The 25,445-nt window shown below is 42.0% G+C and overlaps 1 protein-coding gene across 16 annotated transcripts in view; it reads right to left on the bottom strand.

Annotated features, from left to right (window-relative positions):
* The window catches only part of DOCK9 (dedicator of cytokinesis 9), a 334,214-nt gene that overhangs the window by 85,230 nt on the left and 223,539 nt on the right, over positions 1-25,445 (bottom strand). For all 16 annotated transcript variants that reach the window (XM_075061515.1, XM_032771458.2, XM_075061519.1 and 13 more), the window contains exons 34-36: positions 12,078-12,211; positions 8,001-8,115; positions 5,545-5,611 (exon numbers count right to left, since the gene is read on the bottom strand). In XM_075061515.1, coding sequence (XP_074917616.1) covers positions 5,545-5,611; positions 8,001-8,115; positions 12,078-12,211 — 316 coding nt within the window. The remainder of the gene's footprint in view (positions 1-5,544; positions 5,612-8,000; positions 8,116-12,077; positions 12,212-25,445) is intronic.

Genomic DNA, 25,445 nt, shown 5'->3' with positions numbered 1-25,445 from the left:
TCCTATGTGTAAGGGCAGACAGAGGCTCTGCACACTGCCGCTGCACACTGCCCCTGCCTCAAGTGCCGCCCCTGCACTTCCCATTGGCCGGGCTGCACCTCCACGTAAGAGCCAGAGGAGGGCTTCCGGGAGCTGCTTGAGGTGAGTGCCACCTGGAGCCTGCACCCCTGACCCTCTCCTGCACCCCAAGCCCCTGCTTTAATCCCCCTCCTGCTCTCTGAAGCCCTTGGTCCCAGCCCAGAGCACCCTCCTGCACCCCCAATCCCTCATCCCCAGCTCTACCCCAGAACCTGTACCCCCAGCTGGAGTCCTCACCCCCTCCTACACTCCAACCCCCAATTTTGTGAACATTCATGGCCCGCCATACAATTTCCATACCTAGATGTCGTACCCTTGGGCCAAAAAGTTTGCCTACTCCTGGTCTAAGGGATAGTCTACATTACCACACCACATAGGCACAGCTATGTTGCTGTAGTGTGTCTGGTGAAGACAAGAGGTGAAAATTATGTCAACAGGAGGTGGAAGCTCGGTGGGAGAGCAGGACACCGCTTTAAATTGATGTAATTTATGTTGCTCGGGGGTGGCTTTTTCATACCCCGAGCAACATGAGTTACATTGACTTAAGCAGAAGTGTAGACAAGCCCTAAGAAAAATGACTTTCAAAGGATACAGGAAAAATGATAACTAAATATATATAATTTTATTTTTACATTATTACTAAAAGCTAAAATAAATGTCAACAATCCCTATCTGCTCCATCACTTAGCCATCATTAATTGCTTAATTTTTTAAAGATGCTGTGGCAGTGGTGGGTCTTGAAAAGGGAAGCTGTATTTCAGGTTTGATTACAGCTAGTGATATCTACATATCTTAAAAGGCTTGGATTTTTTGTTCAAATGAGCATCTTGGTATTAAGATGTTTATTATATGCACATAGGCTTTCTTGAAGATTTGCAATACTACTTTGCTTTAGGTCAAGCAAGAAATACTGTGAAAACAGCTTGTACTTGTGAATGCTCTTGCTTTTGATTGAAACAAGGATATATGGAAACATGAGAAAAAATTGTGCAAAGGAGAATTTAAATAAAACCTTTTTCAAACCTCACGAAAATGGTTCAGGTGAATGCTTGTATTTGTTTTTATTTTACTTGACCCCGTTGGCCCACATCTAGTTTTAAGTTATGATATTATTTCCATTAATATATAGGACACTTTCAAAGCAACAGTCTCTCTCTCTCAAGACTACTTTAATTTGCTCTTTAGAAAAATTAAGAAATTTAGAAAAAAATAAAAATGTTGTGCACTACTGACTCATGTAATTCCCACTTATGATCAAAATGCCTGTTAAGGCTGTCTGCCAATGAGTTCTGGATTCCTGGAAAGTACAGCGCTAAAGGGAGATGTCTGATATGAGTACATGGTGAAACTGGATGAATGGTAGAAAGGCTTTGCAAGCTTCTCATACTGCCTGGAGTTCCAGAAGATTGATGTGTATTCTGGCTTCTTGCAGTGTCCAAGTGCCCTGGGTCGTGTGACTGTCCAGGTGGGTTCTCCAGATTATCAGGAAGACATCCGTAATGACTCCCTTGTTGAATGTGCAGGAGAGAAAGGGGACACTAACACATACTCGTTTGGGATCTTTCCACCATGTTAGTGAAGATCTCACCCTGGTGGGCATTGTTACTGCTATTCACACTGTTGGCTTGGTATATATACCATTCAAAGCCAAGCCCACATAAGCACATGAAATCATGTGTTCCTAGAGAGATAGGCAAATCCACACTGACATTCAAGGGTTGCACATAACCTGGTCTATCAGGTTGCTGAGGTTGGTTGGGAGATAAGCCTCAGCTGAATCTAGGGTCACTCCTATGAATTCTATATTTGGGTTAGGACAGACTTTTCTAAATTCACACAGACTCCTAGAGATGATAGGAACTAAAGCATCAGTTAGGTTGATATGAAGATTCTTCGTATGTCTTGGCAATAAGAAGCCAATCGTCTAGATAAGGGAAGATGGTGAAACTGCTCTGCCTGCTACTACTAGAATCACTTAGGTGAAGATCCAACATGTAGTTGCTAGGACGAATGGGAGAACCCTTTATTGAAAGTGGTCAACGCCCACCATAAACCTGAGGAACCTCTGAGGGCAGGATGAATGTTCACGTGAAAGTAAGCATCTTTCATATTTAGAGATATGAAGCACGTGTCCTTTTCCAGGGATTGTATTATTGATGTCAATGTAATCATATGGAAATATGTTTCAAATAAAGACACTGAGTTGACGGAGATCGAGAATGAGTTACTACCCTCCCTTTTTAGGGGGGCGGTACTAGGAAATATGTCAAATAGAACCCCTTTCCTTCATGTAGGAGAGAAAGCCACTCTTTCACTACCTGTTGGAGGAGGGATCCTACCTCCTGATGGAGGATCCTAACAAGAATGATCTAAGAAAAAAGAGTGGGAAGGGGTTTTGGAGGAGATGGGAGAAACTCTATTGTGTAGCTGGAATGGATGATATCCAACAACTGTGTGTCAATTACTAAGTGGTTCTCAACCTTTTCTCACCTGCGGACCCTTTTAGAAATCTTGAATGGAGGTGTGGACCTCTATGAAAATCTATTGTCTGTATGTATAGTTGAATTCTGTTTAGTCAGTTTTCATCTAAGTCTTTTGCAGACCCCCTTCAACATAGTCCACAGTCCTCCAGGGGTCCGCGGACCACATGTCAAGAACACTAGTTACTACTCTCCAGTTGTGGAGCAAGAATGATGGGAGGCCACCAAAATATATGCGGGGACTGGCTGGGGAGACATCACTGGTGGTTCACAAATCCTGAGTACCCCATCAAAATAAGCTTTTAGCCAGAGGGTGAAGTTGAGATGTTGTTGATGCTGGATGTGCAGGGTATCACGATTTTTGTACCCTCTGTATCTTATGAGGTGGTTCATACGACCGTTGATGGTAGAACTGTTGAATCATAGACTTGGTTTGCAGGGATGTTTGTGGCATTTCCTCTTTGGGGAAGGTACATATAGTCCCAAGGAATGGAGGGTTGCCCTGGAGTCCTTTTAAAAGTGCAAGGGTTCAGTCTTTTAGTAATCTTCCTCTTCTGCAGGGTCAAAAGGAAGTTCTAGATGCTCCCTTGGAGGGAAGCATGGAGAGATTCTCTAGTGGATCACACTGAACCTGTGTATTGCGCGTATGGGTCTCAGCATGGCAAGTAAGGGCAATCAAAGAAGGATTGTGGAAGTTCCCAATGCATAGTGTACCATATTCCTAAAAAAGGTGTCTTAGTGGAGGTTGGTTCCAGGAGGCTCTTGAGCTGTTATCTGGACTGTTACCATTGAAGGAGATGATGACAGTTCCTCTAGTGATTTTGATTCTCCCAATGACGAAAAAGCTGAACCTGGTTCCATTGGTGGTACTGACTGTCCCACTTGAGGAAAGCAGCAGCTAGTAGATGGGATGGGGGGACAGACTTCTATAGCTTATATCCATTGGTGGAATCATGATCTCCACGGTGAAGGAAGGTCCTGATAGCAGAGAAGATTGAGGAACAGAGAGAACAAAAATGTCCTCTGCTCTTCCTGGAGTAGGTGGGATACAGTCTGCCTTTACCATTTAAGACAATGCAGGGAGGCTCTGTTCTGATGACATATGAGATAGTGGTGGTACTCTCTGCGGTTGAGGATCTCAAAGGGTACTCTTTATCAGTACTGATGGCTTCTGTTTTTTTGGCTTATGTAATATTGCTAGCGCTGGTGATGCCACTGTGGGGCTGGTACTGACAGAGCCCATCTCTAAAGATCCTTTTATTCATGGCTCTTAGGCTTAGGATGTTCTGAGTTCATGGGGGCTGGGAGCAAAGACTTAGACAACCTGGGCAAGGTCAGATCTGTCCTCTTTGGAGTAGACTTAAATGGGGATCTGCTCTTATGCGTGGGAGAGTTCCCGGCCTTTCCGAAGAGACCCTCACAGAGAGTGTGTGAATCTGGATGTCCTCACTCCTAAGTCACACCTTGTAGTAGGAGGGGTGCTCCTGACTGATTCATGATGCTATATGGACAGGGGTCCCCTGGGTTGGGTCTGACTGGGCCTTCAACAGCCTTCTCCATGATGTGCTTTTCAATTTCTATGCTTGACAGGTGAGGCTAGGAAGAAGCAACAAATACTGCACCAGGCAGAGAAGTGCACTTCCGTCAAGAGCTGGAGGTTGTCACTCATTGAGAAGGAGCATGGACAGAAGAGACTGTTTTCAAAGCTTGATGCTCTGGGCACAGTCCCATACCTATATTGGGGTATGGGACAGTGAGGGATCTCTGGGATGAGGAATCGAACATACTTCACTGTAAACTATTAAAAACTATTTGCAAAGCTATTCTAAACCAAAAACCTTTTAAATATTTGCAGGTTGAAGACTGCACAGGAGGTACTGATTCAAGCCATGAGATGGTAAGAATGAACTGGAGAGGTGGTTGGTTCACCCCACACCTTACTCTCTCAGTTTAAAACATGAGGAGAACAGGAATGGACCTATGGACACTGCTTGAAAGAATTCTCTGACTCTGGGCACAAAGTGCATGCGTATCCACAACAGAATACACATAGGTACCGGCAGTGAAGTAGTATATATATTTAATTGAAGATGAAGATTCACGCACAGAGCACATTTTGTAACACACATTTTCATCAGTGCATTTATAACATCTGGTTATCGCTATGTTAATGGCCCTGTTCAGGCTATAGGAATGATGAAGAACAATCCTGATTGGAGCACAGCAGGAAGGCCTTTTAGAAAGGCTACTGTACTGTTCCCCTCAAAATGGCTGCTCTCAAACTTGACTTCTCTCCACCCTAGCATTCAGACCAGCTCCAGGAAGCGAGTGGAAGTAAAGACGGACACTGTTGCTTTCCTGTTCAGGAGTGGCTGACTTCTTCTCTTTCCCTTCTTGTGAGGTGGAAGAGGAAAGGGCAAAACTGGGAAGCCAGCCTACCTTTATTCAGAAATAAAGTACCTCTAAGTACCTTTCCCAGAATTAAAGAAGAGCTCTGTGTAGCTCAAAAGCTTGTCTCTCTCACCAACGGAAGTTGGTCCAATAAAAGATGTTATCTCACCCACCTTCTTTCTCTACTCTCCTGGGACTAACATGGCTACAACAACACTGCATTCAGAAAAAAAAGTCAGTTAACAGTCTTTATTTATTCTGATTTGTAACTGCATCCTTACTTTTAATGGTTCTGGCTCCATCTGGGACACAGAAGAGGTGGTGACTCTAAAGGGAGTATTAGCAGCATTTTAAGTGCCCCAGCCTATTTAAGGACTTCTCCAAGTGCCAAAGGTGAAAAGTCTCCGCCCTAACTCCCCCAAATTAGTGTGGAACTTGCAATATTCTATAATGTTGCATGTAAAATTAAGTATAGGGCTTCTAAATTTTGATTGATGGTGTCATTCTTTGAATTAATATGAAACATCTAAATCTACACTGAGTTCAACAAGCAAATTCAAATATACAATTTTTATGAAAAGCTAAGTAAACTCACTCTGTGATTGTGAAAAAATCCATAAGTTCAGATGTTGAAGCCTTGTTCCAATATGTAAACAAAGCATCTAGAAAACAAAGAATTTAAAAAATAAACAAATCAAAGGCAGTTAACAACAATATTAATAAGAACATTTTGTGCCATTGGTTCACAACTTTGAGGTTATGATAACTCATGCAGTCCAGAAAAGGGTTTTCTGGGAGCAGACAATTGTCACAATTTTCTATAAAATTTAAAATTTCCTTTGAACCTAATCTTGTAATTTCAAAAATAGCCTTCTGAATGAATATTGCTGCAGTAAATGCTTATTGAATATATACCATAGTATTGCATTAATTTGTAGAGGAGTATTTATTATATATGTGTAAAATAAAGTATGCAGACAATGGTTTATTGTGCAATTCTAAGAAAAATAGAAGATCTTTAAATAATTGAAAAAACCATGCATTTGTAGGTTTCATACAAAGTGTTTTACACAATGTATTTTACTTATATATTTTGAAATGTAAATATATAACTCAATCAGTCAGGGTTTAAGGCCAGAAGGAATCGCTAAAAGGATATTTTTGTTTTGTTTTATTTTTTGCAATTACTGCATGTAAAATCATATTCAGATAATTATATGAAGCATTGCAGGTAAAGCATGTAATACACACACATATAATTAACGTTTCTATTCTCATTCCTGACATTGCAATAAGTGAGACAATGTATAAAGACAACAAGGAGTCCGGTGGCACCTTACAGACTAAGAGATTTAATCTTTAAGGTGCCACCGGACTCCTTGTTGTTTTTGTGGATACAGACTAACATGGCTACCCCCGATACTATACAACAGGGGCCGGCAACCTTTCAGAACTGGTGTGCTAAGTCTTCATTTATTCACTCTAATTTAAGGTTTCGCGTGCCAGTAATACATTTTAACGTTTTTAGAAGGTCTCTTTCTATAAGTCTATTGTTGTAACTATAAAACTATCGTTGTATGTAAAGTAAATAAGGTTTTAAAAATGTTTAAGGAGCTTCATTTAAAATTAAAATTAAAATGCAGAGCCCTCCAGACCGGTGAGAGTGCCACTGAAAATCAGCTTGCGTGCCATCGGTTGCCTACCCCTGCTATACAATCCATGAAACTTTCAAATCACAGTGTACACATTTTAACCATTACATAAATAAATTTTGAAATTAATCATCAAAATATGTGCTGAAAGTACGTACCTACTTTTGCTATATTTGGCAGAGAGAACTGATAAAAATTAAATTTGTATGCTGCAGTTCTCAGTCCTTTTGACTTAAACAAAAGAAATCTGAGATGTATGGTCATAGAGGAAACCATGTTGGAAGTTTGGGAGTTGCAGGCAGAAAAATGTTCTGCATCGTTGTTTTATACCTCTCAGATTTTAAAGACAGCGCACATTTGTATTATAAACTAAACTTCAGCCAACTGTTAGGCATTTCTTAATTTTGAGTCACCGTTTTAAAACGCTGAATTAATGTTAGTTTTACATAATCTTTGAAAGTTACACTGTTACTCTGATTTCTGATAACCATGCTGGCCATCTCATTCACATTTTACATAATAAATATATTTAAAGTTACTATCATTCCAAAATACTTTCGTGTAGAACTAAACAAAATCATTTGGACAAATAATTTCTTTGCCAAAGAAATGCTGTTTTGGGTTCACCAAAACTATTTGCAAATTTAGGACAAATAGTTCCAACTGAAATTTAACCTACCCCTCCAAAAAAGGCTCCATTTTGTTTTAAAATTTAACTAGATTTATTTAAAACGAACAAAAGGGTAAAAAATACCCCAAAAGAAAAAGAAAAACATTTGACCTGAAACAATTTTTTTTTCTTCACATTTTTTAGTTTGGCCACTGACTTGAAAAATCAGCTATTCACTCAGCTCTACTAATATAGCCCCATCACAGAAATATCTGATTGCCTCAAAATCTTTAATGGTTTTACCCTCAGAATACTCCTGTGAAGTAGGGAAGTACTATTATTCCCATTTTACAGATGGCAACTGAGGCATAAAAAAAACTAAGTGACTTGCCCAAGGTCACACAGGAAATCTATGGCACAGCAGGGAACTGAACTCAGGCCTCACAAATCCTAAATTAGAGCTCCAAATACTGGACCATTCTTCCTCTCCAATACACAATGAAAAGTCATACATCGACGTATGCAATGACAAATATTTGTTAACTGAGACCGTCAACTAACCATATACTATTGAAGGGAATAGTATTTATGAAGTACAAGTTTTTAAGTGGGACTTAATTTTATCACTCAAGTACAACAAGAAGAAATGTAAAACCATCAACTCACACATGAAAGGCTTAACAGGATATCACAGCCATTACTGAAAATAGTTTGAAAGATTGTAGATCTATAAATCAAATCCTCCATCTCATAAATTTACAAAATTAAGAAGAATTGTTGTTTACCTACCATCAGACATGCTTTTTAAAATATGAAGGAAACACATGAGCAGACTTTTGATTTCTGTTTGGTCGAATTTGCCACTTCGAACTACAGAACTTCCTAAAGTGCTACAGTGCTGGTTCTGAGAATAAACAGGAGTAAATTTGGGTGAAACATTTTCTTAAACCGTTAAAAACTTAACAATTTTGAATTGCTTTGTTAACTCCTATGAAAAGAAGGGGATCTCAGAATGGAGACAAGATCAAAATTTATATAGAGGTATATTTTAGTAACCCATCTAACTGTGCATACAAACTATGCCAAATTAAGTGTCTCTACCTTCAATGTTCTTTTTCTTTTTTACATGCATTTCCCCCCTTCAGGGAAGAAAGGCTACTTACCAGTACCTGCAATTTACGATTATATATTGGTATCTACACTTGTGGGAAGTACATGTGCCTTTGGTGCCAAGTTAAAATCATCTAGAAAAGAGCTGTGTGATTTTTAAGACACCTATGCAGGCTCCTTTGTGGATCCTACATTTGGAGGGAAGTCACAAGGAGCTGTGGCCCTGATTCACTGATTTTTTCCCCATAAAGTCATACATGAGAACTCCAAAGAAAGGGTCGTGTGCAGGAAGTGTGTAATACCAGCATTCTTGGAGAACCAGTTATTGGTAAGTAACCTTCCTTTCTCCAGCAACTGCTTGTATAGTCTCCTTAGTTCTGGAAAATTAGCTAACAATAATAACCCTTGAAGGAAGTGTGTCTAAAAAGAACTAAACAAGCACTGATCTTCCAAACGGTGCATCAAGTTTAGTTACCAAATTAAAAGAATAGTATTGTGTATTCACATGAACAGCGTTCCTAGTAGCAGCTTTACATTTCTGCGGAAGAAGCTTTTCTTAGACATGCTCTAGAACCAGGTGGAAAGCATTATAAAACTCTTAGTTATAACAGTTTTGCATATTCCATTTTACCCTCTAGGGCAATCTGACTACAGATGGTCTTCCTTTCTAGATTTATCCCTATATGGCATAAAAAGATAATCTGAGGGCTGGTCTACCCTTACAGCGCTGCAGCTGACCAGCTGCACCAGTGCAGCAGCGCCACTGTAGTGCTTAGTGAAGATGGTACCTACACTGATGGCAGAGTTTGTCCTGTCAGCATAAGTATTCCACCTCCCTGTGAGGTGGTACCTATGTTGACGGGAGAAACTATCCCGTCAACAGAGCTCTGTCTGGAGTGGGGGTTAGGTCTGTATAATTACGTCACTCGGATTGGCATTTTCCAGACCCCTGAACAACACAGATATACTTACATAAATTTGTAGTGTAGACCAGGGTTAAGAAGTTTAAAGTAAACTTAGTCCTGTCTAAATCAGGTGGCCAAAAAAAAAAGAAGGAGGGGGAAAGCTCTGATACCAGGGCTCCTGAGTGATAAATAAAACTTACTATTTAGAAGACACAGAAGAGAATGTATTAAACCACGGCTGAACAATCAGCACTGTTTATCTAGGTTTTGATTTAAGGTGCTGGTTTTGATCTTTCACGGGTCACAGATTTGAAAAGGAAGGTAATTCCAATAAGGCAGGATGCATACTAGACAAAATTTTCAACATCAAGGCATCCCCTGTAGTATCTTCTATAGCTCTAAGCACTCTCACTATTTCAGATGCCTTTAGATCAATGGCACCTATCTGACTGAAAGAAAATATGTTGTCCATCAATTCCTAGATTCATTAAATTTATTTTTCTTTGTGAATAGTCAGGTCCTCCAAAACGTTACCATAAATCTGTTTTAAATCTTCAGGCTTCCATAAATAGGTTGGATCTTAAAGCATCTCACATTCAAGATCTCAGAGTATATTCCTAATGTTGAGGTAGCCATCCATGACAAGTAAGTAGCTGGATAAGAGCTGACATGGGAGCAGCCTCAGATAGTCAGAGCACTTGTCCCATGAAGGGAGCCTTCAGAGAGCTCTGTTGCTCGCTGAAGACTTTGTATAAATGTCTCTTAGATGAAGTGCCTTTGAGTGCTCCTGAAGACAGGCAGCAGAAATGCAGACCCATGACAGACACTGTTTCAGCATGTGAATCATGTGAACCCTAAACATTTGGGAATCTGCCATCAGAGAACCCAAAACAGAGCTGTGAAAAGCAATATTACTGTGCTGGATACGTATCTGAGACCAAATTAAATATCCAACAGGCATGGAGTAAAAGTAAAATAACTGATGTGGAACTGAATATGGAACTAGATATAATGCTAACTACGGGAAAAACAAAGATTCTGACATCACTGCTGAAGCAGTAGAAAAGGAACTGGGATGACGCTGAGGCTATGGTGCCATGTAACCATAATCTGAATCCAGGAAGCATGCATACAACATTAGCAGTCACTAGCAAGCTTGGATTCGATGCTGCAGGAACATACACTTCCTGCAAAAATGGATCTTTACAGGCAATTTTCAATGGAGAATAAAAAATGGATCTGGGTTTTTATTAATAAAATCCTTATAAAAGTGGTGAAAAATTCAAAGACACTTACAGTGTACAAGTGATCTACTGAAAAGAAAGTTAGAAAATCAGTGGATAATTGATAGGACTAAATATTATTCTGCGGAAACATTAACAGCAGCCACATCAAGCAAAACACCTAAATAACCTGAACTGGTAGACTAGGTGGAGATTTTCAAAGGAGCTTAATAGTCAGGCACCCAAATCCCATTTAAATTCAATGTTCGCCACTTAACTCCCCTAAATTCCGTTGAAAATTCCAGCCCAAAGATCAACTAATTAGCAGAACACTGCAAATTAAGACATTAACAAAACATTAACTAAATGTTGGGTGACAGTTTTGCCATTTAGCAGCAGAATACACCCACAGAACATGCTTTCAGTTAAAAAAAATTTCTTACTTAGTTCATATTTTATATCTATTTTCCCCAATCATATATCTTGGAAAAAAGGAAAACAAAATAATGTTTAGTCTACTTAAAATAGGCACACCATAGGCTAAGGTCCCAAACCTACCAACACTTATACCCATGCTTAAATTTAAGCATGTGAGTAGCTCCATTGACTTCAATGGCTCTACTTGTGTGTTTAAAGTGAAGGACATGCATATGCATTTGCAGGATTGGGACCTACATGCTATTTTAATGAAACTTTTTAGTTGTTTTGGTATTTGATCCATCATATTTACAGCAGGTATAAAATGCTGCAAAGCTGTGGCAAGATTTTACTGACCACACTCTTCACCCAGAGTCTTAACTATATCAAGCACAAAAAACAAAATACTTCTTGTAACTGAAGAGAGAGTGCAACATGCAACATTTTCTCTGGTAAAGCTGGAACTGTCAGAAGTGAAAAGTCCACTGTAACATGATTGTTCTTTGCTAAGTGGGAATTTTCTTCTTCCTCTTCACTAAAGCGCATAGCATGAGCAGAATACCTTCTGCGAAGTTTCTCCCTCTGCCACACAAAGGCATGTTAGGGTCAAGTGAAAAAAAGTAAACATATTTTGTGAAATGCACAACAAGGTCTAAGAAAACTAAGTGTTAACATCAGCAATAAACAAATATGACTGAATATCTCACGGTTACTGCAGTTTCTTGCTTTGGAATTGGCTTTAAGTACTCCTACGTCACTTAAGCACTTTTGAAAAATCCCAACATAAATTTTCAGTTCTGATGTACTGAATGCAAAACTTAAGATGTTTCTTTTAGTAGATCAGAGTGCCCATACCCAGCATAGGAAATAATAACTATTTGCTAAAAATGTATCTTTACATAAAAATATCTGTCCACATATTCGATAAATTATTTTGATGATGTATACAGTGCAAAATAGCAAATCCACATAACTACTTCTTTATTTCCAATAAACAATTTTATGTATACTAACACTATCAAATGAAGTTATTTCATGTTTTAATCAATGCTGACATTGAGAATGCAATTCAACTCCTAATGCAGTTAGTTCAAAAAGACTTCGATTGACTCCAGTGGGAGCTGGATTGATTTCTTACTCTGTAGTAGACAGTTTCCTAATGATATTAAATTACATTTGTTAACATGAAGACTTCAACACTTATTTTTTACCTTGTCAAGAGAATTGTTCTTGTCACTATGTCTTTCTGGGAAGCTGTTTCCTGAATCTGTACTTATAAGGGAGCCTCTTGAGTCAGCATGTCTTACACAATTAACATTTGGAGTTGATGAGGTATATGGGGAAGCTAAATAAAAAAACGAAAGACACAGATGAGAGAGAAAATACTATAGAGATTACTAATGAAGAACTATTTTCACAAAATTCAGTGCAAATTATTAAAAAGTAAAGTCTGCCTTCTTTCAGTAAAATTGATAAAATCTTAATTGCAATGCCTTTAAAAGAGAGGTTTACTTACTTTACAGTAACACTTTTTTTAAAGATGCTTTTGTCCATAGAGATCCCACTGTAGGTGTGTATACCCATGTGTCTGAGTCTGGAATCATTTAGCCAGCAGCATCTGTGAGTGGCTGCACATTTGGCCTGCATACCCTCCTGCCCCCGCACCCCATGGGCATAAAGAGTGGAGTACCCCAAATGCCTCTTGGTTCCTTCACCAATACTGAAATCCAGAAGGAGGACTCCAGTGGGGAAGAAGAGTCATAATATGATCCATGTGGACAAAGGAATCTCAAAGAACTCCAGTTACCATGAACTAAGTAATCTCTTTCTTCTCTGAGCATTCGTCCACACAGACTGACTACCAGTTACTTCTCAGGTAAGTGGTTGACAAGGGTCCTATCTAAAAAATGACTGCAAGACAGCCCTGCCAAACTGAGCATCTGATCTAGAAGCTGTGTTAGTAAAATATATAAGTAGAATGCCATGTAGGCGCTCTACAGAGCTCCAAGACAGGAGCACTTCTAACACATCCTGAGAGAGGTTGTTTGAGCCCTGCAGATTGCACCCTAACTCAAAAGGGAAGGGGAAACTGTTTCACAATATAAGAAACCTTAACACAGAAATTTTGGATGTGACCTAAGCATAATTCTGTCCTTATAGACAACCATATACGGAGACCCAGCCATCAAAACTTGTGGACTTGTCTTCATGTACAGCACTACAGGGACGTAGCTGCATCGGAGTAGCTGCACTGCTGTTTTTAAGTGAGGATGCTCCTATGCCAATGAGAAAGCTTCTCCCACTGGCACAGTTAATCCATCTCTCCGAAAGGTAGTAGCTATGTTCACAGGAGAAGCTTCCCTGTGGACATAGCGCTGTCTACATGGAGGGTTAAGCTCAGTGTACCTGTGTTACTCAGGAGGTGTGGATTTTTCACTTCCCTGAGCGATGCAGTTATACTGATATAGATGTGTAATGTAGACCTGGTCTGCAACTCCAACAGGCTACACGCTGAAGTGACAGCCACTAAAAATTCCATCTTTATAGAAAAGTGTTACAAAGAACATGTTAAAGGTTAGAAAGAAGGCTCTATTGAAGACAATACCATATTCAAGCACAAGGAAGGAAAGGAATCTTTAACAGTGTAAATTCCTTTAAGAGCTTGGAAACTGTAGAGTTAACTGTAGAGTTAACAGTTAAAAAGAACAAAAACAAAAAATACACCTGATTAGCCACTTAACCGAGCAATGAAAAAACCCATAAACAGCTGCTAAATGCACCTTAACAGAACTGAGAAAACACAATGTTTCAAGGATAATAGATTGTCTAAAATAGTTCAGACAGAAGAGTTCTCTGACTGGATAGTTGTCTGACTAGATCATACTAAAAAATGCCTCCACTTTATATATACAGATATACACACCTGTCTTGTAGAGGCTTTCCTAGTAGGAATACAAACTTGAATAGCCAGTGAGCAGTTCTCCTCAAGCAGAGTCAGCCAGCTAGCCTCCATGCTGTCAAGTGCAGAGTTTTTGGGTCTGGGTCCAGTACTAGGTTGTGATTTTATGAAAGGATATTTGGAAGGATGGGGAACCAAAGATGGACAAATTGAAAGCTGAATCAGATCGGGAAACCAAAACTGATGGGCCCAAGTAGAAGCTTGTCCTGAGCCTTGTCCTGACAAACTTTGCTGAGTACTCTGAGGATTAACAGGATGAGGAGAAATGAGGAAGGCATATAGCACGTTTTGATCCCACAGAATCAGATTTGCATCTGCAACGGACTTTGGACTCATTCCTCCTGGTGAGCAATATATGGGATATTTCTTATCATATGTGGCAAATACGTCCATTGAGGGAACTCCCTAATCCTGAAACACTGAATTCAGAATAGAGTTTTTTAGCTCCCGTTCATTGGAGATGGGGTCTTTCCTGCTCCAGTAATCTGCTAAATTGTCCTGGACACCTGCTCGACAAAATGCAAACAGGTTGATATGACGATTACACCATTCCACATGAAAATTTATTCCCAATAGAGGGGAAGATCTTGCAACCTCCAAATGTGTATATAATACATTGCTGTCCTATTATCTGTTAGGATCTGAAGAGCGGTGTTCTGGAACACAGACAGACACACTTTGCAAGCTAGAAGAATGGCTCTTAAGTGCAATATGTTTAAGTGAAATTCCTCCTGCGGGCCTGAAATTTGCCTACGTTTGAACTCCATCATTGCTTGGATGCATCCTTTAGAGTAGTCTGATGGAGAAACTGGATGAAAAAACTCACTGGCACACACAAAGATGAGTCCACCCACCAATAAAGAGATGCCAGCACCTCTGCAAGTATCACTACAGGAAGGCATAGTGTGTATCTGACTGGGTAATAAACTGGTCTTAACCACCCCTAAAGGGGGCAAAGGTGCAGTCTTGCATACAAAGTCACAACATCAACACTTCTGGGAGAAGGAATCAGAGCAGATCTGTATTAGATTTCTTTTGTAGAGCAACTGAGATGTTAACAAAGCTAAAATGTATCATAAATATCTTGCAAGCTGGCAGGAGGTGAATTAAAACAATTGTTTTCAGGAGCAGCAAACTTTGATAGTCTGGGACCAAGTGAACAGAGAGATTTTTCAATCCCTGAGTTAAGTTAGAAAAAGTATGGTTAAACCACAAAGGATATCTGTAAGAAGAGCCACTTCAGGAAGACCAAGTTTATATTAGATTGTGGGGAATCTTGAGGTATGATAAGGGAAGTGTCAAAAACAGATCTAGTTTTCTAAATTAGATTATTTTTTTTTTTGGCCAACAGATTGAAAGAAATACAACTTTAAAAAACTACTAAAACTAACACTAACTAAAAATCTAATACTACTTATGATACATCAGGGAAGCAGATGGACACAGTGTTGCTCCATCTCACTGCATCTGGCAGTAAGGAGGAACAGCCCCAACCACCATACAGTTCTGTCCTTTATTACCCCTCTCCCCAGAAAGTGGGACAAGGAGATGCAGGTAGGGTGACCAGACAGCAAATGGGAAAAATCAGGCTACGGGATGGCGGGTAATAGGAACCTATATAAGAAAAAGACCCAAAAAACAGGACTGTCCCTATAAAATCGGGACATCTGGTCACCCTAGATGCAGGGTGCATATGCAGCCTCCAATGGACACTGCTGGCTGAAAGACTCTGCATGGGGCATGTAGAAAAATGATCAAAGTAGTATTTAAGAGATGAATAATTTAGCAGTTTAGCCATGTCACCCATTACTTGAGTGCATAGTTACCAATAAATAAAAACAAATTATTATTTTTACATAGCAATTTTTATCGTGAAGGATCCATCTCACTTAACAGACATTCTTTTTTCTCTTTCCACACACAATCTCTTCATTCACCAGTGACATGCAACAGCTGTTTAATAGCAACACAACAAGTCAGTTTAGTGCAGAAGTTGAGGAAGAGTATATCCAGTTGCAGGAGGAATTCAGGTAAGTAAAACATGATTTTCCAAGTCAGAATTTAGAAAGGACACTATCTAAATTGGAGGCCACCAGACAACTCTCCAATACCAAATTCTACAGGCCACTTCCCTCAAATCCCACTGAGAAATACACTAAGAAACTGCACCATCTACTCAGGACACTCCCTACACTAACACCGGAACAAATCAACATACCCTTAGAGCCCCGACCAGGGTTATTCTATCTACTACCCAAGATCCACAAACCCGGAAATCCTGGACGCCCCATCATCTTGGGCATTGGCAATCTCACTGAAGGACTGTCTGGATATGTGGACTCTCTACTCAGACCCTATGCCACCAGCACTCCCAGCTATCTCCGTGACACCACTGATTTCCTGAGGAAACTACAACGCATTGGTCACCTCCCAGAAAACACCATCCTAGCCACCATGGATGTAGAGGCTCTCTACACAAACATCCCACACACAGATGGAATACAAGCTGTTAGGAACAGTATCCCTGATGATGCCACAGCACAACTGGCTGCTGAGCTCTGTGCCTTTATACTCACACACAACTATTTCAAGTTTGATGACAATATATACCTCCAGATCAGTGGCACTGCTATGGGCACCCGCATGGCCCCACAATACGCCAATATTTTTATGGCTGACCTGGAACAACGCTTCCTCAGCTCTCGTCCACTCACGCCCCTTCTCTACCTACGCTACATTGATGACATCTTCATCATCTGGACCCATGGGAAGGAGACTCTAGAAAAATTCCACCACGATTTCAACAACTTCCACCCCACCATCAACCTCAGCCTGGACCAATCTACACGGGAGGTCCACTTTCTAGACACCACGGTGCAAATAAGTGATGGTCACATTAACACCACCCTATATCGAAAACCTACCGACCGCTATGCCTACCTTCATGCCTCCAGCTTCCATCCCGGGCACATCACACGATCCATTGTCTACAGCCAAGCACTGAGGTACAACCGCATCTGCTCTAACCCCTCAGACAGAGACCAACACCTACAAAATCTCCACCAAGCATTCTCAAAACTACAATACCCGCACAAGGAATTAAGGAAACAGATCAACAGAGCCAGACGTGTACCCAGAAGCCTCCTACTGCAAGACAAACCCAAGAAAGAAACCAACAGGACTCCACTGGCCATCACATACAGCCCCCAGCTAAAACCCCTCCAACGCATCATCAGGGATCTACAACCCATCCTGGACAATGATCCCACACTTTCACAGGTCTTGGGTGGCAGGCCAATCCTTGCCCACAGACAACCTGCCAACCTGAAACGTATTCTCACCAGCAACTGCACACCGTACCATAGTAACTCTAGCTCAGGAACCAATCCATGCAACAAACCTCGATGCCAACTCTGCCCACATATCTACACCAGCGACACCATCACAGGACCTAACCAGATCAGCCATACCATCACTGGTTCATTCACCTGCACGTCCACCAATGTAATATACGCCATCATATGCCAGCAATGCCCCTCTGCTATGTACATCGGCCAAACTGGACAGTCACTACGGAAAAGGATAAATGGACACAAATCAGATATCAGGAATGGCAATATACAAAAACCTGTAGGAGAGCACTTCAACCTCCCTGGCCACATTATAGCAGACCTTAAGGTGGCCATCCTGCAGCAAAAAAACTTCAGGACCAGACTTCAAAGAGAAACTGCTGAGCTTCAGTTCATCTGCAAATTTGACACCATCAGCTCAGGATTAAACAAAGACTGTGAATGGTTTGCCAACCACAAAACCAGTTTCTCCTCCCTTGGGTTTTCCCACCTCAAGAGGGCCTCATCCTCCCTGATTGAACTAACCTCGTTATCTCTAGCTTGCTTGCTAGCATATATATACCTGCCCCTGGAAATTTCCACTACATGCATCCGACCAAGTGGGTATTCACCCACGAAAGCTCATGCTCCAAAACGTCTTGTTAGTCTATAAGGTTCCACAGGTTTCTTTGCTGCTTTTAGAGAAAGGACACTGTGATTAATGCTGACTTTCTTCTTTACTTCACTTTTAGGGATAGAAGAGGCAGTGCTTGTTGCTAAAGATAGGGGTGATCTACTATAATTAGGTTATTTTAAGCAGCAAAAGCATGGGAAGGTATGTCATCAGCATTGGGGAAAGCACCTATGATCTCAGAACAGCAAAACGAGGACACTGGACTTCAGAAAGGCAGATTTTAATTGACTCAGAGAAATACTAGGCAAGGTCCCATGGAAAGGCCAATTAGGGGAAAAAAGTAGTCAAAGGAAGCTGGCAGTTTTTCAAAGATGTAATACTTACTCATGAGGGCATTCTGTGCCAAAAAAAATAAAATTCTGTACACAATATTTTTAGAAGCTGCAAAATTCTGCAAGTTTTATTTGTCAATAAATAAATGCAGAGGCTACAGCATGGCAGTGGGGAGCACAGGCCACTGGATGCCTGAAGGTGGGAGATCACCCTGCAGCCTCCCAACCCCTCACCCTGGGGACATGGACTCAATGGTGAGGCTGCACCCAACCCTGACCCAGCACAAGGCCTGGGCCTGCCCCAGAAACACCTGGGGCCCTACCTCTCTGTGCCAGGTCTACCAGGTGTGGGGCAGGATCCAAGTGTGGAGGAGCTCAGTGTGGAGGTGGGGAGGAGGATCCAGGTGTAGGGTGAGAGATTCTGTGTGGGATAATCTGGATACAGCAGCTCAGTGGGGGGTCTGGTGTGGGGGGATCCAAGTGCAGGGGCAATGGGACCCTGCAGAGGCTTCCAGGTGAAAGTGATTGGGGCTCAGCAGAAGGGTCTAAGTTTGGGGGTCTCAGCGCTGGAGGAATGGGGCTTGGTGGGATGGGGATCTGGGTGCAGCTAATTGGGGGTCAGTGGCATGGGGGTCTTGATGTGGGGGCTCAGCGTGATGCAGGGGATGGGGCTCATAAAGGTGGGGATTTGAGTGCAGGGAGCTCAGTGGGAGGTGGTCTGGGTACAGACGTGGGAGTCTGGAGACAGGGCGTCTGGGTGCAAAGGGGCTCCAGATGCATGGATTGAGGGTCAGTGGGGTGGGGTTTGGGTATGGGGTGTCTGGGTATGGGAAGTTCAGATGCATGGGGGTTGGGCGGATGGGGGAGCAGCTCCCTGTATAGTGACCCCTCTCCCTGCAGCTGAGGAGCAACGGGGGCATGAATCAGGGGAGGATGCTGAACTTCCTGCAGCAGGGGGAGGTTTCTAGGGGTGGGTCTGACACAGCCCCAGCCACTCCTTGCAGGGGAAGAGAAAGCCCAGATGGAAAGCCAACTGCTGCAGGGGAGTATGTGGAACAGACACAGGCTTCTCTTAGGGGAGAGTCTGATGATAGGTTATAGTCAGGAACAGAGGACGGAAGAGGATAATGTAAGGGCCGGATCAGATGATAAACAGTCACATAAAAAAGAATCTGGCACATCAGAAAAGGACAGACAAATAAACAGGGACAAGTTTTTAAAGTGCTTGTACACAAATGCTTGAAGTCTAAATAATAAGATGGGTGAACTAGTAGAGTGCCTTGTAATAAAGGAGGATATTGATATAAATAGGCATCACAGAAACCTGGTGACTGAGAGCAATCAATGGACACAATCAGGGAGGGAGTGGCACTATATGTGAAAGAAAATGTAGATTCAAATGAAGTAAAAAATCTTAAGCGAATCCACATGTTCCATAGAATTGCTATGGATAGAATTTCATGCTCTAATAAAAATATAACATTAGGGGATCTATTATCGACCACCTGACCAGGACAGTAATAGTGATGATGAAATGCTAAGGGAAATTAGAGAGGCTATCAAAATTAAGAACCCAATAATAGTGGGGATTTCAATTATCCCCATATTGACTGGGAACATTTCACTTCAGGACGAAATGCAGAGATAAAATTTCTCGATACTTTAAATGACTGCTTCATGGAGCAGCTGGTACGGAACCCACAAGGGGAGAGGCAACTCTAGATTTAATCCTGAGTGGAGCGCAGGAGCTGGTCCAAGAGGTAACTATAGCAGGACCGCTTGGAAATAGTGACCATAATACAATAGCATTCAACATCCCTGTGGGGGAAGAACATCTCAACAGCCCAACACTGTGGCATTTAATTTCAAAAGGGGAACTATACAAAAATGAGGGGGTTAGTTAAACAAAAGTTAAAAGGTACAGTGACTAAAGTGAAATCCCTGCAAGTTGCATGGGCTTTTTTTAAAGACACCATAATAGAGGCCCAACTTCAATGTATACCCCAAATTAAGAAACACAGTAAAAGAACTAAAAAAGAGCCACCGTGGCTTAACAACCATGTAAAAGAAGCAGTGAGAGATAAAAAGACTTCCTTTAAAAAGTGGAAGTCAAATCCTAGTGAGGCAAATAGAAAGGAGCACAAACACTGCCAGCTTAAGTGCAAGAGTGTAATAAGAAAAGCCAAAGAGGAGTTTGAAGAACGGCTAGCCAAAAACTCCAAAGGTAATAACAAAATGTTTTTTAAGTACATCAGAAGCAGGAAGCCTGCTAAACAACCAGTGGGGCCCCTTGACGATCGAAATACAAAAGGAGTGCTTAAAGACGATAAAGTCATTGCGGAGAAACTAAATGGATTCTTTGCTTCAGTCTTCACGGCTGAGGATGTTAGGGAGATTCCCAAACCTGAGCCTGGCTTTTGTAGGTGACAAATCTGAGGAACTGTCACAGATTGAAGTGTCACTAGAGGAGGTTTTGGAATTAATTGATAAACTCAACATTAACAAGTCACCGGGACCAGATGGCATTCACCCAAGAGTTCTGAAAGAACTCAAATGTGAAGTTGCGGAACTATTAACTAAGGTTTGTAACCTGTCCTTTAAATCGCTTCGGTACCCATGACTGGAAGTTAGCTAATGTAACGCCAATATTTAAAAAGGGCTCTAGAGGTGATCCCGCAATTACAGACCGTAAGTCTAACGTCGGTACCGGCAAATTAGTCGAAACAATAGTTAAGAATAAAATTGTCAGACACATAGAAAAACATAAACTGTTGAGCAATAGTCAACATGGTTTCTGTAAAGGGAAATCGTGTCTTACTAATCTATTAGAGTTCTTTGAAGGGGTCAACAAACATGTGGACAAGGGGGATCCAGTGGACATAGTGTACTTAGATTTCCAGAAAGCCTTTGACAAGGTCCCTCACCAAAGGCTCTTACGTAAATTAAGCTGTCATGGGATAAAAGGGAAGGTCCTTTCATGGATTGAGAACTGGTTAAAAGACAGGGAACAAAGGGTAGGAATTAATGGTAAATTCTCAGAATGGAGAGGGGTAACTAGTGGTGTTCCCCAAGGGTCAGTCCTAGGACCAATCCTATTCAATTTATTCATAAATGATCTGGAGAAAGGGGTAAACAGTGAGGTGGCAAAGTTTGCAGATGATACTAAACTACTCAAGATAGTTAAGACCAAAGCAGATTGTGAAGAACTTCAAAAAGATCTCACAAAACTAAGTGATTGGGCAACAAAATGGCAAATGAAATTTAATGTGGATAAATGTAAAGTAATGCACATTGGAAAAAATAACCCCAACTATACATACAATATGATGGGGGCTAATTTAGCTACAACGAGTCAGGAAAAAGATCTTGGCGTCATCGTGGATAGTTCTCTGAAGATGTCCACGCAGTGTGCAGAGGCGGTCAAAAAAGCAAACAGGATGTTAGGAATCATTAAAAAGGGGATAGAGAATAAGACTGAGAATATATTATTGCCCTTATATAAATCCATGGTACGCCCACATCTCGAATACTGTGTACAGATGTGGTCTCCTCACCTCAAAAAAGATATCTAGCACTAGAAAAGGTTCAGAAAAGGGCAACTAAAATGATTAGGGGTTTGGAGAGGGTCCCATATGAGGAAAGATTAAAGAGGCTAGGCCTCTTCAGCTTGGAGAGGAGACTAAGGGAGGATATGATAGAGGTATATAAAATAATGAGTGATGTGGAGAAAGTGGATAAGGAAAAGTTATTTACTTAATCCCATAATACAAGAACTAGAGGTCACCAAATGAAATTAATAGGTAGCAGGTTTAAAACAAATAAAAGGAAGTGCTTCTTCACACAGCGCACAGTCAACTTGTGGAACTCCTTACCTGAGGAGGTTGTGAAGGCTGGGACTATAACAATGTTTAAAAGAGAACTGGATAAATTCATGGTGGCTAAGTCCATAAATGGCTATTAGCCAGGAATGGTAAAGAATGGTGTCCCTAGCCTCTGTTCGTCAGAGGATGGAGATGGATGGCAGGAGAGAGATCGCCTGATCATTGCCTGTAGCTGCACTCCCTCTGGGGCACCTGGCATTGGCCATTGTTGGTAGACAGATACTGGGCTAGATGGACCTTTGGTCTGACCCGGTACGACCGTTCTTATATTCTTATGACTAGCAGCTGATACCGGCTTAGGGTACGTCTACCCGGATCGGCGGGTAGTAATGGATCTATCAGGGATTGATTTATCGCATCTAGTGTAGATGCAATAGATCGATCCCCGATCGCTCTACTATCGACTCCAGAACTCCACCACGGTGAAAGGCAGAAGCGGAGTCGACAGGGGAGTGGTGGCTGTGAGGATGTAAAGTAAGTGATTCTAAGTCAATCTAAGATACGTCAACTTCAGCTACACTATTCTCAGAGCTGAAGTTGCGTATCTTAGATCGACGCCCCCCAGTGTAAACCAGGCCTTAGGGTAGGAGCTACTGGCTGGGGTGTCCCCAGCCCTGCAGTGAGTTTCCTTTCCACCAGCTGCTCTGGGTACCTAAAACGATGTACCTGCACAGCTAGGGAGTGGCGCATGACTGCTCTTGCAGTTTGTCTTTGCTTCCCTGTCAAAGTCATTTTTCTGTGGGGAAGCAAAGAAATCTGCGCATGCAAAGTGGTGCAGAATTCCCCCAGGAGAATACCAGAGGCTCAACATCAAGCTATTCTGATGCAGAGGAAAGATAAAAAGAGCCACAGGAGGCCAAAGTGGCCGCACAAGGAGCTTTTTAGCTATCTAAAAATCAAAAGGAATACATAAAAACAAATGGAAGGAGGGGCATGTCATCAAGGAAGTATACATGGGAATAGCAGCAGTGTGTAGGGACAAAATCAGGAAAGCTAAGGCATAGAATGAGTTATAGCTGAGACAACGAAATGGGGTTCTTCAAATATGTCAGACCAAAAAGAAAACTTAAGGACAGTGTGGGTCTGCTGCTCATTGGAGAATGTGGCCTGGTAATGGCAGATGATCGGAAGGCAGAGCTGCCCAATGCCTACTTTGCTTCAGTCTTCTCACAAAAAATGTGACCAGATGACTATTGAAGTTACCATAGACAATAACGGGGAAGGGATGCAGATCAGGATAAGTAAACATGTCAGAGATCTTCTGACTAATTTGCATGAATTCAAATCAGTGGGGTTGGATACCAGTGATCCAAGGGTACTGAAGGAATTAGCTGAAGAAATATCGGAGCCACCGAGATATTTACAAACTCATGGATGACAGGAAAAATCCCAGAAGTCTGGAGAGGGTCTAACATAGTGCCTGTCTTTTAAAAGGGGGAAAAGGAGAAGCTGGGAAACTATAGACCAGTCAACCTGACTTCGATATCTGGGAAGCCAGTACACAATGTATAGAACATTAAATTTGCAAATACCTGGAAGATGAAGGCGTCACTAGCAGCCAGCATGGATTTACCAAGAATAAATCATGCCAAAATCAGCTTGATTTCCTTCTTTGACAGGGTAACTAATCTTGTAGATAGGGGGACTGCGGAGGACATAATATACCTGGACTTCAGCAAGGCTTTGACGCAGTCCCACATAACATTCTGATAAGTAATCTGGAGAAATGTGGGTTCGACAGGACTACCATTAAGAGGATACATAATTGGTTAAACAACCACAAAGGAAGAGTAGCTATTAATGGAATAAGGTTGGATTGGAAGGAAGTCTCAAGTGGGGTTCCACAGGGATCTGTTCTGGGTCTGGTGTTATTTAAAATCTTTATTAATGACCTGGATGTAGGTGTAGAGAGCATACTGATCAAGTCTGCAGATGACACAAAGCTAGTGGGGTAGCCAATACTTCGGAGGATAGACCTAAAATTCAGAAGGATCTTGATAAATTGGAGAAACGGGATACAGACAACAACATGAAATTCAAGACAATGTAAAGTGCTATACTTAGGGAAGAAAAACCAAAGTAACAAATGTAGAATGGGGATAACTGGCTTGGCAGCAGTACTGCTGAGATGGATCTAGGAGTTGTAGTGGACCACAAGCTAAATATGAGTCAACAGTGTGATACTGTTGCAAGAAAAGCAAATGCAATGTTAGGTTGCATTAACAGTGGACTAGCATGCAAGTCACAGTAGGTGACAGAACCACTCTACTTGGCGCTGGTTAGGCCTGTGTCCAGTTTTGGTCAACAATGTATAGAAAGGATATAGAGAAACTGGAAAGGATCCAGAGGTGAGCAACAAATACAATCTAAGGGATGGAATGCAAGTCATATCAGGAACTGGGCATGTTGAGTTTGGAAAAGAGGAGATTAAGTGGGGGGATATGATAGCAGTCTTCAGATTTTGACAGGCTGCCTGTAGCGGGGTGGACCCCCACTCCTTCTCTGAAGGGGAAAAAACAGCCCTGGGAGGGTGCTGTGGCTGAAGAAAGCAGCTTTTAGGCTGGGCTGGTTGGGGGAAGTGGCTGCAGCTGAGGCCATGTCCCAAACAGACTCAGCTGGCCCTATAAAGGCAGAGAAGCCAGGGGCAGACAACACTCTCTCTCTAGCTGCAGGGAGCTGGAGATAAGGTACCTAGAGTGGAGCAGGGCTGGGGATAGGCTGAGGAGCTGGGGAGCTCTAGCCTGGAAAGCCCCAGGCTGTGGCCTAGCAGAAGGCCAAGGGGTACTGGGGGTTGCAGAGGGCAGCCCAGGGGTAGGTCAAGGCAGCAGGTTCAAACCCTCCTTGCCAGTGATGAGTAGGGCTGATACTGCAGTCTGCCCCAAGGCACAGGGGCTAGGCAATGACTGACAGTAGCCATATACTGAGGCAAGGTGGGGATAGTGGGTGAGGGGTCCCCCAGGAAGGGGAGACCCTAAGACTGAGGGGATTACTGCTAGAGAGCTGCACCCCAGGTAAAAGGGCACTGGGTCCTGGGAGGGACACGGGGCCAGAGGACAGGCGGATCATCAGCCTGCAGAGGATGCTCTGGAGCTGAATCGAGCTAATTCCCAGAAGTCACCAGCAGGAGGGGCGGCAGGGGTGAGTCCACTCGTCTACACTGCCATAAAAAAGATGGATAAAAGTTGTTCTCTTCTTCCACAGAGGGCAAGACAAGATCCAATGGATTCAAACTGCAGCATAGCAGATTAAGAACAGCAGGAGAATGGAACAGACTCCCTTGGGAGGTTGTGGTAGCTTCTTCACTGAAGATTTCAGAAGGAGGCTGGATAGTCATATCTTGGATGGCTTAGATACAGTAAATCCTGCATCTTGGCAGCGGATTAGACTAGATGATCATGGTGGTCCCTTTTAACAATTTGATTCTATGATTCCCAAAATAATCTG

This window comes from Chelonoidis abingdonii, chromosome 1 (genome assembly GCF_003597395.2).
Source record: "Chelonoidis abingdonii isolate Lonesome George chromosome 1, CheloAbing_2.0, whole genome shotgun sequence".
Classification (NCBI taxonomy): Eukaryota; Metazoa; Chordata; order Testudines; family Testudinidae; genus Chelonoidis; species Chelonoidis abingdonii.
This window is presented reverse-complemented; position numbering and strand designations above follow the sequence as displayed.